Here is an 18312-nt window from a genome sequence, read left to right as displayed (position 1 = left end):
ACCATCATCATCATCATCATCATCATCATCATCATCACCACCACTACTACCATCATGATACTATCATCATCATCACCACACCACCACAACTATCAACTTTATCGTCATTATTACTACATTATCCTTCTCCTCCTCACCCTCCTCCTATCATCACCACCACCACAACCACCATCACCACAACCACTATCACCGACACCACCACCACCACCACCATCATCATCTTCATCATCACTCCTCCTCACCATGCCTCTGAGAATTCGAAAAATACGCCCACTACTCAGTAAATGTATGTACAACGTTCAATTCGGTACATTTTATGTTAAAGATATAAGGATAATAATTACAGTGCTTATATAGCGCCTAACACTTACTTTGTCAGAAGTCTTTAAGCGCTCTACAATAATGCAGCATAATTACCCTGGCTTTAGCAGTGCAGCTGTTACGCGCGCTGCGTTTCAAGGAATAAATTCCTACCAGGTACCCATCTACTTCACCTGGGTGGAGTGTGGCAAATGTAGATCAATGTCTTGCCAAAGGACATTAGTGCAGCGGCGGGACTCGAATCGCGGACCTTGTGATCGACAGGATGAGTTCTTGTAAAAGTAAAAAATACTCTGTGAGCTTTCTTATTCTTTTTGCACACGTTACATGTCAGTTTAGAAGGCTATCAGGTAATAAAATATATCCCCTGCGTTAAAGGGCTAATTCTAATCGCCCTCATATTCGAAATGTGAAAGAGATTTGAAATAGCTGAAAGGTGGACGAAACTTTCATACCACCTGTGTCGATATCCCATATAGCCATTTCTGTCTGCAGTGCATGTGATTTTCATCAAGATTGAGTTGATTTCATATAACGTTGAAGTTTCTGAAAACGCACAGTGTACCCACCAATTCATGTATATGAATTTTCATTACCCGTTCTAAATAACTCGTATGATTCGCATGATCATTTCTAGCAGCGTTTTAGATGGATGCTATTAAAGCTAGGAACTTAAATCTGCTAGAACAGATATCCTTGTCATTACACAATTATCTTTAAATGTGTTATTTTCTTTCAGAGGCGGGAAGAACCGGAATCAGCAGCTGTTTGTTGTGTCTGTTCTTCATCCTCATGATGACAGGAAGCTCTGGTAAGATAACCAACTGAACTCGATAGCATGATCCGTTTCTTCCGAATCAAATTAGTTTTTTTGTAATCAGGTGCGGACTGTGGGATATTTAGGTGTTCTCCCTATTACATCATGGAGTAACTCCATGCTTACATAGGACCGGTCAATGGTAGTCTGCAGATACTGCAGACCCGTGAGCAGAGAAGCCTTGAGCAAAGCCTAGCTCTGTCAGTCTCTGGCCAAATTTCTTATTATTTTGTTGAATCGAGAATCTTGCAGTACACACCAATACTTATATATGCTAGATGATCACAACGTTTCTTTCACAATGCAATCGCTTGACCAGAACTGGTCCATACCTTTAGAAGCCTATAAAACAGAAATTATTAAGAGACAAAATTAATGGAACGACGAAACAAACAATATTTTGTCACCCTCCACTCTTTCAAGGCTTGCCAAACAGCAATAGTACATAACGAGCTTTGAAGAAAAAAAAACAGTCACATACCATCACAAGTTTACGCAGGAGCTAGGGAGGTCAACAAGCAAAAAAATGATGTAAATTCAAACTTGTAAAGAATTATAAAGCCATGTGAAGCAGTAAGTCCCTTTGTGAAGCTGAGTCAGGCTCCAAGGCTTGCATAAGGGTCTTTGATGCACTCTCGTGCAAGCTGAGCCATATATTTTGAAGCGTTTTCAAATAAATCTTACTATTTCATTAAAACTTAAAACTTTGGTTGAGAATGAATATTTAATTGCAGCTGAGTTTTGAAGCTATACAATACAAATTCAAACCTGTTGCTGTTATTTGTTGAAACACCCTGTGTACGTATCTGCATGCAGGAGCAACTGTCGGGTCACCTTTCAAACTCAGATCACCTTTACAGATATCGACTTTCTATCGACTTCTCCGAAAGAAAAGAAAAAATGCGCAAAACCCTGACTCTGATAATGATATAAGATTAGGTTAGATTGGGTTCTCCTGTTCATGCTTATATGAATATAGTTTTACTTACTCTTTTGGGGCGCGGGGGGGGGGGGGCTCTTTGCGTACTGTCCACAGCGTGGCAACTTTGTTGTGGTGTGTGATAGGGCGTATGTTTGGGTGTGTGTTTTCTTCTTTTATGTTTATGCTGTTGTAGGTGTGTAGTTTGTGTAGTTTAATGGAAAATAACAAATAAGGGTATTTGCGTTTGCCTCGGCGTCGCTTGTTAAAATTAAGATCAGCCGACAAGTTAATTCATTGTTTTTTGGTAATTTAAATGGAATGCAGTAATGTACCTATTGTTTGTAATTTTGTTTCGTTAAATGTAAAAGGAATACGTTAGAAATCAAAGAGGCAGAAACTCTTGGATTGGTCTAGAAATAAGCGAACAGATATAATAGTTTTACAAGAGACATATTGGGAAAAGATGGAAGCAATTAACCGTGGAGTGGAAGTGCATATTTTAGTCACGGAACATGTCATAGTAAAGGGGTCATTATATTAATTGATTCAAAATTAGATGCTCAAGTTTTAAAGGTAGTTGCACGTGTATTTTCCTGTTCGTAGAAATAAATAAATTGGAACAAATAAGTTACATGGGTACCCGGTAGGATGCGACCGTCATTGTTGGTCAAACAGTTTTTGAGTGTCAAGTAACGCCTGGTTGGAATGCTCCCCAGGGAGTGGAGATTGTGCACACATTGTGTGCGGGCAAACACTGAATCCAATGACCGGGGTAATAGTATATTTGTAAAGCGCTTAGAGACATTGTTATTGTTATTAAGCGCTATATAAAAGCTAAATATTATTATTATTTTATTATTTTTTGATTGATTGTAATATTGAGACTTTAAAAAAAAAAGTGGAAGGAATATTCCAATAATAATGGGTGGGGATTTCAATGTGATTCGAGATAAAGCCTTAGACTATAAGGGACGCTGTAAACAAAATATTCTCTCTAGATTTAGTTCTGGTTTTGATTGATTGTTAGATGATCATGTATTAATAGATATATGGAGGAAACGGAATGACACCAACAAAATTCACTTATAGACAGGTTAATCCCTATATGCAAAGTAGATAAGATCATTGGTTTATATCTGAAAAGTAAGATGATTTAAAATGCAATATAATACCCTCTGTAGCTCCGGACCATTCAGCAGTTCAGTTGCGCATTCATACTTTGCCATTATTCTGATTAAAAATGTAAAGGCTATTACTGGAAACTTAACCCTTACTACACTGGGCTATTTTGAGTTCCCGTTACTGGAGGGGGGGGGGGGGGGGGCTGGGAGGCCCCCCCCCCCCCCATGATCACTGCCGTCGAATGTCCGATGAATATGAAAATGTGCATGTTTGTAGATATTCACGTAAGGAAAAAGATGGTATAATTAGTTTTTTTTCCTATTATGCAAAAATTTGTCGTTATAGCTTATGCATTTAAAGAGAAGGTTGAGTTCTGGGAAGAGGTGAAAAATAATTTGTGAGCGTTATCATTCTTATTATGCAAGTGTTGAAGAACATCAGATAAGACATGTTCCCTGAATATCATGGCTCTTCAAATGCCTTTATATTCTAAATATGTCATGTAACATCGTAAAACTCGGGGGTGGGATTTTTTCGCCACGTGTTCGTGTAGTCCCATATACATGTTTCTGTGTACAGGGTTTGTAACTTTACCGAATTTCTTATCATTTTGATGATTCCAGAACCTTGCAATACACACAAATTCTTATATGCTTGATGATCAACCTTTTCTATTCGATTCCACATCGTTTCTTTCACAATGCAATCGCATGACCAGAACTCAACTTCATCTTTAACAGAAAACTCTTCATAGCCTATTTATTATTTTGTAGACTTGTGAAGAATATTGAAAATGTATTGAATAAATGTTTCCTTGATTTCAAATTCATGAAGTTTCATTATTTCTATGATATTTGAAAATGCATAGGACTGGTTAATTTGCATAAATTATGAATACGCAAATTACGTGATTTTTTTTTTTTTTTTTTTTTTAAGTATTAGCACTGTGAGCAAAGCCAAAAACAATAATTTCACCCGATTTCTCACTGTATGTTATGTTATGAAGAAAATGTACAATTTTGTTTAATATGAATGATTTTTACAATATGTATTTGATTTGAGAGAAAATAATAAAAGATATATTTAAAAAAAAAATTATGTGTATTCTTGATTTCTTTGCAGATGCTTGGAGAAGAAGAAGACGAAGACGGGCTCCCCCGCCACCTCCCCCCGGTAAGAAAAGTTTCAGACAAAATTCAGACAAGAGTTTTGCTCATTTTGCATTGAAATGATTATTCTCACTCCTTTTCATGTCCTGTATTTCCATGACGTATATTTATAATGAAGTATAATGCAGGTCTGAATACGAATGTTACAATACTTTGATTGCATTTAATCATATACATGTATTTTATCGTGTTTTTTCATCTCCCCCATTTTTTTTTCCTTTTACCTGTCAACGGTTATATAGCATTTACTAAGTATATCTGTAAAGCGCTTAGAGACATTGTATTAAGCGCTATTTGAAAGCGGAATATCATTCATTAAAGGTATAATTGACGGCTTATTTTTACCCGACTGCTAAAAAAGCACATGTATGCTTGTAAGTAAGTAACCAGGGGACAAACGGCTTTAATTCATCTCCAAGGGACTTTGTAATGAGGATTCATGCCTTAACAAAAATCATCGACTTGGTTTCGAACCCATGGCCTACCAGTCACAAGACCACTGCTCTACCACTGAGCCATAAACTCTGAGTTCTTTCCTTGCCATTTCTTTAAAACTTGAAATAAATTAAGTTGCATATTCCATGCGAACGTATCGAACAGAAGATATAACTATAAACATGATCGCAAAACTGTCGAGAAATCAAACTAAGGCAATTTCAGTAGCCTCGTTCGTCACATAGGAGGCGCGATAGCTCAGTTGGTAGAACAGTGGTCTCGTAATCCGGTGACCCGGTAGTGCCCTTTGGTAGGGCATTAATCTTCATTACCAGGTCCCTCGGAGAGGACTTAAAGCCGTCGGCCGTCTGGTTGCTTACTTACAAGAATCTATGCTTTCTTAGCAGCCAGGTAAATTAACCACCAATCTAATCTAATCACTTGGAAATATGCAATAACTAGGTATTTCGTAATCAGAACTTGATTTACATGGGATATACCATAAGATATGGCTCTCGCGTTAATTTTTCGACAGTATTTGCAATCACAATCGTACATGTTGTAACTATTTTGTGATCAGCTTCGTTTCATTTATATATTTATTTCCACGTCAAAATAAAAACAAGTTTATATAATCTTCAGAATACAAATATACGATAAGATAGGCCTATCTGAATTGGAAGGATAAAGAAAACATATAAATAGCTTGTTAAAAAATTAATAAACCTCACAAAGTATACGAACTTTAAACAACAACTTTGGTACATAATTCACATGAAATCAAGATTTAAAAAAAGAGGGGGGGGGGGGGTGTGAAATAAAGAAAATAGAGGAAAGAAAGAGGAAGCATCGTATAAACATTGACATTATAAGTTTATCAAAAAGAAATTGCTTATATAGTCGTTTAAATTGGTTGATTTAACAGACACAACTGCACCAACGTTCACTTATTGTCCAAATGCGATTGGTAATCAGTACACCACCACGACGTCGATGACGGTCCCGTGGAGAACCCCGACTGCAACCGACGATAGAGGCTCAGCTACTGTATCGTAAGTAGTTTCAAAGCTCAAGCGCCTTTCTTACAAGGCGCCATGGTAGTAGACATTTGACTAATAAATTATAACTTATAAATGTTTATCTCCCTAATCCAGGGTACCAGTCATTTCATTCAAATTCTATATACTTAACAATGGCAAACAATTAGTAAGCATGATGCCCGCATGTGCATTCGGTCTCACTGGTATACTACATGCAAGGTGGAAAAACAAACCCATAGCAAAACGAAACAAAACAAAACAAAGATCAAAACAAAACAAATATTGATACTTTTCATCTTTTGTATCTGAATCTCTTTAAAATGATCCTTTGAATCCTTTGATCAGATTTTCACTTTTTTGACGAATCAAGGCTACAAAATTGCAATCTTTATGTAGAAGTAACTAAATCACATGACGACGATTATGTACATGTATATTCACCGAGCAGTCACGGCGGGCGGCATCGAAAACTTGAAACGGGGGGGGGGGGGGGGAGTGGGGGCTTCAAAAATAGAAAGCTTTCATGATTTATTTAGACGATAACCTTAATCGAATGCACTTTTGAAATGCAATTATTAAACAAAGTAATGATGATTTCTTGAATAGCGCACATGTCTGTCATGTCTTGTTTTAACATATTGGGTATCCATTTACACCTGGGTGGAGAGTGACACATTTTTTTTTTGCCCCCGAAAATTTGAAAATCTCTCCCCCCCCCCCCCCCTTGAACACCAGGGGAGGGGGCTCGTCTCCTTGTTTTTAACAAATAAATGGAAAATTAATGTGTTTTTACCTGTGTTTTTTTCCGAGGGAGGGGGGGGGGGGCCGGCCCCCTCCCTGGATCCGCCACTGGTCACCCCAAGTGATTTATATTTATGATGGATTTCCCCCTATATGTAGTATAACGTCTGGTTCGGGTCCTGGTTCGACTTTCGCAGCGGGTTCTCGTTCTACAATATACACTGCCCGAGACAGCGCCGGGAATCAAGCAACTTGTACCGTATCCTTTACGGTCATTGGTAAGAATTTAATCGTGAAACATAGATACAGAGAGAGGGAGAGAGAGAGAGAGAGGAGAGACGAGAGAGAGAGAGAGAGAGAGAGAGAGAGAGAAAGAGAGAGGATGAAAAAGAGCGGCGGGGGGGGGGTAGGAAGGGCGGGATCTGGGGTTTTGCCATCCCCTCTCCAGCATTCAACAAGATAAATTTGTATTGTGTCTACATCATTAGTATGTTTATTATTATTATTATTAATATTTGTATAAATATAATTATTTTCATTATTATGATTACAACTATGATGATGATGACAATGATTGATGATTGGTATCACCATTCTGTCATCATCATCACTATTAAATTATTTGTATTAGAACTTTTTATACATTTAATCTTTGATGTTGATTAAGTCTGCGCAAATTTGAATGTCTGAGGAGAATTTAATCGGTATATCTATGATTTTCTTTTTTCAATTGCTGGATTATTTTCTCTTTCCTGACCTGAAAATATGGGTCGACATTGGCCAGGGTCCAAGGACCTTAGGAAGTATTAATTCTTGCATAAGTACAATTTGAAGAAAAAAAACTTCAAAAACATAATGATTTTATTGGTTTAAAGTTCCTTGTTTCGATATAATGATGGACTTGTCGGTTTATGTTACATCTTTATAAAAAAAATAATCACGGGGAACTTTACAGGAAGATCTCGAGGTAATTCCAAAAGGGAAGTGAAATAATGTTGGCTAATGAAAGGTGGTGGGGTGGAGGCGCTGGCCGTGGCAAAATCCAATCTGAATATAATACATTAGTTTCAGCCCCAAATGGCGCTGGAAAAATGATAACCCCTTTTTGTCAGCAGACATTCCCTTTCATCAAAATGACACTGATTTTTACCAATAATTATATTTATTTTTATAATTACAGAAGTGCAAATCTGTCACTGCTTGCTTTTAAGCTATACATCGATCAATTAGATCGAAAGTATCATGATGTGTCTATCTTCTTTTCCGTCTTTTATTTCTCTATCTCTCTCTCTCTTTCTTTCTCTTTCTCTGTCTCTCTTTCTTTCTCTCTCTCTCTCTCTCTCTCTCTCTCTCCCTCTCTCTGTCTCCCTCTCTCTCTCTCTCTCACTCTCTAGATATCTTTCTCACTTATTTAACCCCCTATATAATATGCTCCTCCCTGTCTTTGAATTGTTTCTTAGGTTGCATTTTCCTTCTTTCTCCTATTTTCTTTCTTTTATTATCCACCTCGTTCTTTATTGTTGGTCGTATGACATTAGTTTACCTTCTTTAATATTTACTTAGTATCTTTCTCCCTCCCCCTCTATCAGTTTCTTTCTCTCAATAACTGACTCTCTCTGTTTTATGATGGCAATTTCTAATTTTCAAACAAATCTGTTTCTATTTACTCTATTCCTTCTCTTTCGGATTTTGTTGTATAACATCTTTAATTCCTTCATACATGTAGTATTCTCTATTTCTAGCACATATCAATACGTGTCTATTCTTTTCTCTTCTTTTGTCTTTCTCCCATTTTTTTTCCTCAATTTCTCAAGTGACACTATCGATCTTGCTCTGTCATGAATTGCTTCATCAACAAACAAACACAAAAATATACCGTCCAACATTTTGAACACTCAGTTGAAATCCAGCACATCGTTCAGATTCCGGAAATCTTTGTTCCGGAAATACAGCTTTAGAATTCCCCCCATGGCGACAGAGCCGGAACTATAAACATAGGAACCGGAAAATAATATACCGATTGTAGTCGCAGATAAAGCACAAGTGAAAGTGATTAAACACAAAGCAAAATACTAAATAGAAAGAAAGCAGAAGGATGCGATGCTAATAGATAAACACTTGTTTGTTTTCATACAGCATTTTTACACAGTCGATAAACACATTCCTCTTCCTCTTAGCGTGCCAGAAATATAAGTTGGCGACGGTCACCTCTCTCATAGAAAATATATCAATCCCTAGTCCATTATGTCATTTAAAACACATTTAACAAGACATTTTTTGGGTTGAATTGGCGAGCAATCCGAGTTCCTCCTCATCATAAAGCTCTCCATGACAGACCTGCTCCATGACATGACTTGTGTCCACACTACATATAAGAACTCTTCATACCTTACATCCCACCAAGACATCTAATACTTATGGTGACAGAGCACTGTCATGTGGAATGCTCTCCCAGTGTATGCTCCATTTACAGATGTCGAAGTATTCGGAAAGCCCTTAAAACTTATTCCTTTGATAAGTAATAATAATAGCCTAATAGTCCACTCCAAATTTTATTAAACCGAAACGGATATTCTTTTTGCCCAATTGATCGTGAGCCCGGCAGCCACTGAGCAGCGCCAGATCGACGTTGCTCTATCCCCTTATTGTTGAACGCCAAACAAGGTAGCAACAACTCCCATCTTTTAACGTCTTTTGGTATGACGCGGCCGGGGTTCGAACCCACGACCTCCCGGTTGTGAGGCGGACGCTCTACTGACTGAGCCAACACTCCGGTGTTACCAGTGTTACCTTTGGTGTGAGGGCCTACGGTCTTGAAACACGTTATAGAAGAACTCATTATTATTCGGCGTAAATATTCATAAATGAATGGTACTAGCCATTAAAACTAAAACAACAACAACAACATTATTATCTCTAGACCCAGTGACGTAATACGAGGATGAAATGCCGTCAGATCAGAGCCCCCCCCCCCCACCCCCTTTAAAAAAGTGGAACAGAAAGATAGAAAGGGAAAAAGCGCGAAAGACAGGGACAAGGTGAACAATATAACAGGACTCTCACCCAAAGTTGTTTATGAGATGCAATGATAACTTATTGTTAAAATAGATCTACATAATAAGCATAGAGAGTGTATAGTAGGCGTAAATTAAGGATCGAAATTATGATTCATCTTTTGGCTAACAAAATGTCTAAATGATTACGCTTGTTAGCTAGGGTGGGTTTGCATTAGGCATCGTGGATATGAAAAGGAAGTGATTACATTCTTTTTGTACCATGTTGACAGAATCTGTTCCAAAAGCAAATACTTAGTTTTTTATCAAGCGTGTCCTAGCAACCCCCCCCCCCCTCCCTCACACTCTTCGCATGATGTTGGTAAAAAAAAAAAAGAATTGCGCAGGCGCAGAAAAGGGGAAATCCCCTAGTAGTCTAAATAAAAAGTGAAAGTTATATTCGTAGTACTGATGTTATTTTAAAGAGTATCATATTGATATAAATTGCCTTTCGCTGAAAATGTATATATATATTTAATATTGTCTACATTACATAATAACTGATTTGTGATTTAAAAAAATACTGTGAAAAAGCTCAAATTTCTTCGAGTTTGGGAAGTGTTATAAAATTCCTCTCAAAATGAGACTACACAAATATTGACTGGCTCTGGTGCAGTTCGTGTGCGTACCTATGGCCTGTGTGGTGATGGATGGAGGAATTTGTCATCCACTCAGTCTCACAGGTGGAAATATATCTCAGATAGCTACATTTGCAGAAAGCGACCTAAAAGTAAACTGATATACACGTTGAAGATTGAACCTAATCACAGGGATCACAATGCCCGCGTTTACGTGAACCATATGGTAAGGACAAAAACAAATTAAAGAAGATAGTAAAAAAAAAAAAAAGCGGATCATCGGTCAGCCCGTCGGCGGAGTACTCATTGCGGGCTAGGCTGGGGCTTGATCTGAGAGGGATCTGTGGAGAGTGGAGATGGTGGGGCCGGGCGCGGCGGTGGGGTTGAGAAGATAGCTATATAGTGAAGCAACGCGACAGTTAACAGTGTTCATGATCAAGTACAAGTAATGGTTTTTAAGTACTACATCATAAGACAAAATATGTCAACAACAAAACACTCCAAGGCCATGCAAGCACCCAGATTTTTCTGTCTAAAATAAACTCTATAAGATATATATATTACTACATAATATATAAATATAGCAAGATGATTTACTTTGTTAGACCCATATAAAAAGCTATGCGCTATAGAGTATAGTAGGTATGACATTAATATTTAAACTAAGTGAAGACCCTCATTGTTGTATATATAAATCCTGATGCTTCTCATTAATTTTTATGATGTAGATCTACTGGCCCAGCTTTCAACATGTTCAACGGGCCTGTAACTTCCCCAGTGTCTGATTATGTGTTCATGTTTGTATCCATTTTGATTTCTGATGGCATTCATAGGTTTAAAGTTATAATAATCTTGCTCTGTTGGTTTTTTCCATATAAATCTTGATCTTTGGGTTTCTAATTTTCCGTCATATAAGCTCTATGAAACAGTGACAATAAATTTAGGGTAAAAGACCTACTGGCTCCTGCTTTTCATGCAATAATCATAAAGTGTCTATGCATTAATGCAACAACGGTACACATCTTCCCAAGCTTTCATGGTATGTTACGATTGTTAATAATGATACTTTAGAAATGAAGTTTAATCCAGGCATAAGTAGAATATTTTTTAAATGAAATTATAATGTTGCTCTTAACTTTTGTTCATCTCTTTCTCCCCACGTAGTCATTAGATGCTCTTCATTGAGTCGCCCTGCCCACGGTTCTGTATCTTGTTCAAACTCTGCTAATGTTGGTTCCCGCTGTACTTACTCTTGCTCGACGGGATACCGGACATCAGGGGGATCTGTGACAAGAGTTTGTATAAGGTCTGGGAATTCCGGTACTTGGAGTGGATCTGTCGCTGCGTGTGTCCGTAAGTTGACTGTTACAATCACTGTCTACCCCGACTGGATAAGAGTTGCAACATATCTTTTAAACACATGATATACATGAACACATTTTTATCCAGTGTACTTGAGGGGGGGGGGGATCACTTGAAATTTATGCTGCAAGAAAACATTCACACAGGCTATCATTTGTAAGACGGAAACATCACTGACACATTGTATTTCTGCTTGTAAATCCACAGGTATATCATGTCTTGGCCCCCTCTCCAGTCCGTCCAATGGCCAAATCAGTTGCTCTGACAGCAGTAACTACAACAGTCTCTGCAGCGTATCCTGCAACGAGGGATACACTCTTCATGGCAGCTCTTCACGTTCATGTGGAGTATCAGGAATTTGGTCAGGCTCCAACCCTTCCTGTGCAGGTAGGATGACCGTAATTCTTATAATTTTGAGCTTGCTTGGGCAGTTCTGGACCCAGGATTCTTAAGTTGGTGAGGGGAAGGGGGAGGATTGTAGGTTCCATGCACCTTTTAACAATATCATTGAGTCACATGGACCTATTTTGTGTGCCACATAGGTGTGTAGGCCTAGTATGATTGAACAAAAAAAGAAGATTATTTTCTTCGTCAGTTTCAATTCTCCAAGTAGTTAAATCATTTTGGCAAGACTTACATACACTACGCAACAATGTGTGGGATGGATTGGATGATTAAAGTGATCCATTTGTAGTTTCATGGTAAAGAGGATCATTCGCTTCACTTTCAGTCAAGTTGAGGGTTCAAATTCTATCTCGGTATAATGTCCTTTAACGAGACATTAATCTACATTGATGCCCTATAATTCGTATGTTGTATTCTAGATACCACTGCACCTGTCTTCACTAGATGCCCCCCATCCCAGACTGTCTATGCCCCCTCACTGTCCTCAAGTGCAACGATCAGTTGGTCAGCACCAACTGTATCCGATAACTCGGGAGAATCCATCACCCCCCGTCTTGACCGTGGGTCAACTGCACCAGGAACTTCTCGTCCAGCAGGCACCCATGCTGTAGCTTATGTTGCTGTGGATAGCTCAGGAAATGAAGCCTCCTGTCGATTCTCTGTCACTGTTGCAGGTCAGTCAAGATAGGCATAATGCCACTGGCAGACTTTTGTGATGTTAACATTTGACATATATGTATATCATGAGCTTAGAAACCCTGGCCTGGCTTCCCTTGGTGAATGGCTAATCTTGATTTCTGTTACTGTAATTGAGTCTGGAGAACTGTAGGTAAATTGATCCCTGTAAAAGTGGGAAAACCAGAGTATAAGTCTACTTATTTGGAGCAGGGTAGTACAAACTTTTTGTTGAGCTAGAGAAAGGAAAGTCTACTGATAGCTAGAGCTATATTGGTAACATCATGAACGATGGTGATTGGCATAACATATAATATTTCGAAAAAAATTGAAAACATTGTTGAAGTAACAGGGGTGGGTGCCATTTTAACTCCAGACCCCCATATTTTCAATTGTTAACAGGGAGTAGATGCATACGAACCCCAGAAATTATCATCTATAGACTGAATGTAAATAAATTGATGTGGAACGCTTCTTTGAAATACAAATTCATTCAGACGGCATTGAATATATCCCACCGCTGCCACCATTATAGGAGTCACCAATGAAGGGGTCACCTGACACTTGCTCTGGTGATTATGCTTCATGCTTTATATAGGGTTAGGGTATATAAGGGGTAGCGTTGGGTCTTAAGTTAGGTTTAGGTATATGGTTAGGGTTTTGTGTAGTGTTTGGTCGAGGGTTGAAGTTCAGAAATATGTTAGTGTAGGAAAATTAACCCCAAAGGAAATGTGTTGTGGAAAACACCAAATAACCACAGAGAGTAGTTCATAAAAAACATTGTCTTTAATTACATTTCTTCACATCTATTTTTATATTATTAAATTTGTTTAATTGCTTGGTGTTGAATGAATCCTGGATTGAATATGTTACCGTGTATGCCTATTCCTTATTAGTTATCCGCTGCAGCAGTCTCTCTGCTTCTGCTCCACTCCAAGTGGCCTGTCCAAACGGTGCAATAAGAGGCTCTGTCTGTACGTACGGCTGTGGTGTCGGATACAGGCTCCGGGGTCAAAGGTCAACGGAATGCCAGAAGAGTGGTTCAGCCGGTTCATGGAGTCAGCCACCGCCAACCTGTCAGAGTATGTGATTAGTAGTTTTTGTGAAAACTTTAAAAATTGGAACAGTCTAAAAAAAAAATCTGTAACAGGGATACCAGCTTTTAAGCCATAGTCTGATTTCAGACCCTGACACTTCTCTATTTCATAGGGTGAAACTATCTGGCATCCCCATCTATAAATAATCTTACACATTCCTTTCAAACCTTTGAATGCATCGAATCTGCAAAATGATTCTAGTAGAAAATATATAAATTGCTGAACAATAAACAACAGAAAATTAGAGAATCAATTCCTTGACTTACGCACTTGGATAACACATAGTCTATTAATACGTACATTTATTTACAAGTACCAGGGAAGCTTTTCACTAAACTGTTTGCCCAAACCCCTTGTAATTCATATTTTTGTTGGATGTAGGCAATCTTGTACTTATTGTTTGTTAATTAAAACGTTACTCTGAACTCCAGATGACTTTTAACATATCAATGAGATGAGGAATCCACTTACAGTTCATAATACCCTCACATATGACTCTGGTCTTCCGATCTTGCTCTAAAGTCCTGCAGTGTCCAAGCATGGTTGCTCCTAGCCATGGCAGAATCATAGGAGCTTGCTCAAGGAACTACGGCTCCAGGTGTAACTTTGCATGTGACACAGGCTATGAGATAAGCAACAGTGCTCAGCAGTGCAGTGCCCAAGCAGGAAGTACTGATGCCATCTGGGTAGGGTCGACGCCCACATGCACAAGTGAGTGTGTTGTTCGGCTGTTCATTGGTGATAAAGTCAACCTTTATTGAATTGATTTGAAGTGCTTCAGTAGATTGAATTTCATCATAGCCAAAGACAGGACTGCAAAATATTTTCCAAATTAATAACATATATCCTATAATTATGAAAGGTACATGAATACCGTAATTAACGGTGTATTAACCGCACCTTTTTTATACAACGTTAATTACGGTAGACAGGTATAGCAAAACATTCAAAGATACATATTCCTTTGGGAGATGATAATAGATGTGTTGTCATAGTGTGTCCTGTTGTTGATAGTAGCATTTTATTTTGCTGCGTCAGTTTGGTAGGTGATCTATTGCTTCATGCGTGACTGAGGCTTATGAGGAAAGTCCACCTGTCATGAAAGAGGTGGCTAGTGATGTGAAGGTTGTTGGTTCAAGCCCTGGCACGACACCAGTCTCCTTTGGTAATACATTAATCTACATTTGCTACTCTCCACTAGGTGTTTAATTGGAATTCTGGGAGCACTGAACTTTGTATCCTAGTTAGAGCAACGGTACTATCGGTACACTTGAGCACCTTGTATGGTGGATATGTGCGCTACAAAGATATCATTAGCTATACCAATATTATTAAAACATTTAGAAAAATGAAATAGATTATTCTTATTACATTCCTATTTATACAGTGAAAAATATAACACATTTTTCAAATTTTGATTTTGATTCACCCAGGAATCTATTGCAGGAAGCCTAGCCTCACCACGGCTCTTCAGATCACCACCACCCAGGCCTGCCCCTATGGAAACCAGGTACCATCTGGCAATCAGTGTCACTTCTCCTGCAGCGCTGGGTACTACCTCACTGGGTATGCTGCCCTCACATGTCAGCATGATCGAACCTGGAATCGAGCCACACCGACGTGTCGCTGTAGGTGCTCCTAGATTGATATTACTTTGTGAAATAAATGTTTTTGATGATTAAAATTGTTTAGAATTAAATTTTAGGTAATCCTGTGTACTGTGGATGTCATACATGATGTTGGGAACTTTTTCTGTCCTGCTGGCTGTTCAAACTATTGATGTACTTGACTATAGTATGTGGTCATCTTGTTTTTAATGAGGTATACAATAAGTAGGCTACATTTGTTCTGATTACTGATGACAATACATTTGTAGCTGATTTTCATCTCTTTTATTATCATCATAATAAAAATAAAAATCATTGTTATCTACCTGTGTGTCTCCTCGTGATTAACCCGTACGCTGCTATTTCTGCAGTTTATCACAAACCAAAATAACAGTATGTCGTATGTGGCAAATTATGCAAACAAATCTGTGTAGTGATTCAACATCTTGTTTTTATCAGTAATAACCTGTTCAGGGAGTGACCTTCCTGCCCCAGTCAATGGAGAGAAGCGTGGATGTTCCTCTTCCCGTGAGAACTACGGCGCGGTCTGCACCTTGGCGTGCAATGTGGGGTACCTACCAGCCACGCCTATTCAGAGGACCTGCTCCGACGATGGTAACGGTGATGGGAGCGGAGTCTGGGCAGGACCTGATCTGACTTGTACAAGTAAGTTCCATCGAACCTGACAGTTCTAACAAATGCATAGGGTTTTAATAATTTTGTTTATGTAACCCCTCTCAGATGTTTCAGATGCATGGTGGAAACGTTCATTAAATGCTAATGCAATCAAACAAAGTAAAAGGAACAGTACCGGTATTACAGTTTTCTTACATTCAATTACTACATGTGTAGTGAGAGGTTCGAATATCTGTGAATCATGAGGTCAGGAACTTTTAGAGCAGTCATTGAGAACATCAGGGCTTGGTCTTACAAAGAATTATGATTTATCAAATTGATTGCAAGTCCCCAAATAAGTCAACAACCTACAAACTCTTATAACTTTAATTATGAGTTGTACTTGATATCGAGCCATGATTGATTTGAAAAGATTGCAACTGTTTAAAAACCGGGGCCCAGTTTTGTCTCTTAATCAAATTCATGGCCCAAAATTACATACACTCATTTTTCTTTTCAGTTGTGACCTGCCCCGTGCCTGCCACACCCAGCAACGGCCGAGTGACTGGATGCCTTTACGGAGGATCACCACAGGGGATAGATGGGAGGCAGAAGTACAGCACGGCCTGTAGTATGGTATGCTCTCAAGGATTCACCAAGACTGGAGGGTCAGCAAGGAGGGTGTGTCAGGCAACCGGACAGTGGGATGGTCAGCAGATTGTTTGTGAAGGTGACTTGGGGAAAAATTGTGGTTTATTATTCTGTGTATTTTCATTTTTTTAATGAATTTACCAAGGTACATATAACATTATAATTACATGTGCAATGTTATTAACTCACTCACTTGCTCAACAATTATTCAATACTTTACTGCCACTAGATTGTTATAACATAAATTTACTTTCACTAGTTACATTTTAGAGGGATAGCATGCGCAAAATGTAATTTGATTTGGTACAAATTTTCCTTCAACCAAACAAAATGTAAAGGAAGCACTTTGGTATATTTGTTAAGGCTTTTGAATCTTGTGTGATAGGTCATGGGTCTGATCCAATATTTGATGCTTTCATCCTTGAAGAAGGTATGTTACCCTCATTTGACTCTCTTAACCCAGGTGTATTGGTTACCTGGACAATGCCAGGATGATAGATATTACAGAGCCCTCTGGAAGAACAGCACATGTTAGTACTATTGAGGCTACCCTACGTAAATAGGACCATATTATGACATCACAATGAATTATATAATATTGGATGTTGTATTAGATTAGATGATAGTGATAAGTGTCAATGTTCTTGATCCAAACCTCAGATACCACTCTTCCTGTCTTTGTGTGTCCATCCAACAAGCGACTGTTTGCAGGAGAGGACAGCACTTCTGCCCCTGTGCCATGGAGTGACTGGGAACCAGTTATGGTGAGATCAATATCTTACATATAAGCCCACATATGTGTTTGAAAGAAAAATTTGGGACAGATTTGTTATTTAAAGTTTTAGATAATGATAGTTTTTCAGTAAAATCCTCATTAAAAAAAATGTCTGTTGTTTTAGGCTTGGGCATTGAATAATTCACATAGGTATAGTCATCTACCTATGTGCACCTGTTTTAGTTTCAAGACCAAAGAGTTACCTTTTCATGGCCTAAACAGGAAATTTATCATTGTAGGTTTTGGGGGATATTTGCTACCTGTACTTTCAAGGCCCTATAGGTACAATATAATATTAATGACACAGGGAAGATTTAGTTTGCAAGCACAGACTTTGACACTATGAACACAATTATATAAAGAATTGAACCTAACCTAGCTCCGTCATACTCTGGCTTGAGGCAGCTTTAGGGCCTCCATGTATATGTTTTGCGGCAGCCCTTGCAGTCTACATCCACTGTAGTTTAGGAACTCATACAATCTATTGTATGTTACAATTGACATGATCAACTTTGTTCCTGCAAACCAGTGAAGATGATCTGTTGACCTTTAACCTATGTAGGGTACTGACCGAGGCTCCCCTCTGCAAGCTACTATGTACACAGTAGACTCAGTAGAAGTGGGCGCTGCCAAACCAACCTCCCTACTGGAAGGCACTCACAGGGTTGCGTACCGGGGCACAGACCTTGCAGGACAATCGACCACATGCTCCTTTGAAATTGAAGTAAAAGGTGAGTGAGAAAATGAGGGAGGGAGATAAGTAGAGAGAGCTGCTGTAGAAGCTCATTTTAAAGAACACTTTTCATTCCAACTCTCTTAACAAGGTACAGACAAGTAAGTTTGCAATTAATGTTTGGTTGTACTTTTCTTTTTCGAGCCCTGGGAAAATAATGTTTCCATTTGACATGGTAGTTTCTTTAGGCCCAA

The 18312-nt window shown here is 38.6% G+C and overlaps 1 protein-coding gene across 1 annotated transcript in view; it reads left to right on the top strand.

The window, feature by feature from the left end:
* Window positions 1–1063: 1063 nt before the first annotated feature.
* LOC115918793 (sushi, von Willebrand factor type A, EGF and pentraxin domain-containing protein 1-like) overlaps window positions 1064–18312 on the top strand; it is a 41378-nt gene continuing 24129 nt past the window's right edge. The window contains exons 1-14 of the mRNA XM_030990756.1: window positions 1064–1132; window positions 4305–4355; window positions 5712–5838; window positions 6727–6845; window positions 11363–11551; window positions 11768–11947; window positions 12385–12639; window positions 13537–13722; window positions 14260–14448; window positions 15171–15365; window positions 15804–16010; window positions 16480–16689; window positions 17271–17374; window positions 17948–18116. Coding sequence (XP_030846616.1) covers window positions 1117–1132; window positions 4305–4355; window positions 5712–5838; window positions 6727–6845; window positions 11363–11551; window positions 11768–11947; window positions 12385–12639; window positions 13537–13722; window positions 14260–14448; window positions 15171–15365; window positions 15804–16010; window positions 16480–16689; window positions 17271–17374; window positions 17948–18116 — 2197 coding nt within the window. The 5' untranslated portion in view covers window positions 1064–1116. The remainder of the gene's footprint in view (window positions 1133–4304; window positions 4356–5711; window positions 5839–6726; window positions 6846–11362; window positions 11552–11767; window positions 11948–12384; window positions 12640–13536; window positions 13723–14259; window positions 14449–15170; window positions 15366–15803; window positions 16011–16479; window positions 16690–17270; window positions 17375–17947; window positions 18117–18312) is intronic.

The sequence above is a fragment of the Strongylocentrotus purpuratus genome, unplaced genomic scaffold (assembly GCF_000002235.5).
Source record: "Strongylocentrotus purpuratus isolate Spur 01 unplaced genomic scaffold, Spur_5.0 spur5_scaffold_19, whole genome shotgun sequence".
Taxonomy (NCBI): Eukaryota; Metazoa; Echinodermata; class Echinoidea; order Camarodonta; family Strongylocentrotidae; genus Strongylocentrotus; species Strongylocentrotus purpuratus.
Note: the sequence above shows the minus strand (reverse complement) of the source record. Positions and strands in the feature narration are given on the sequence as shown.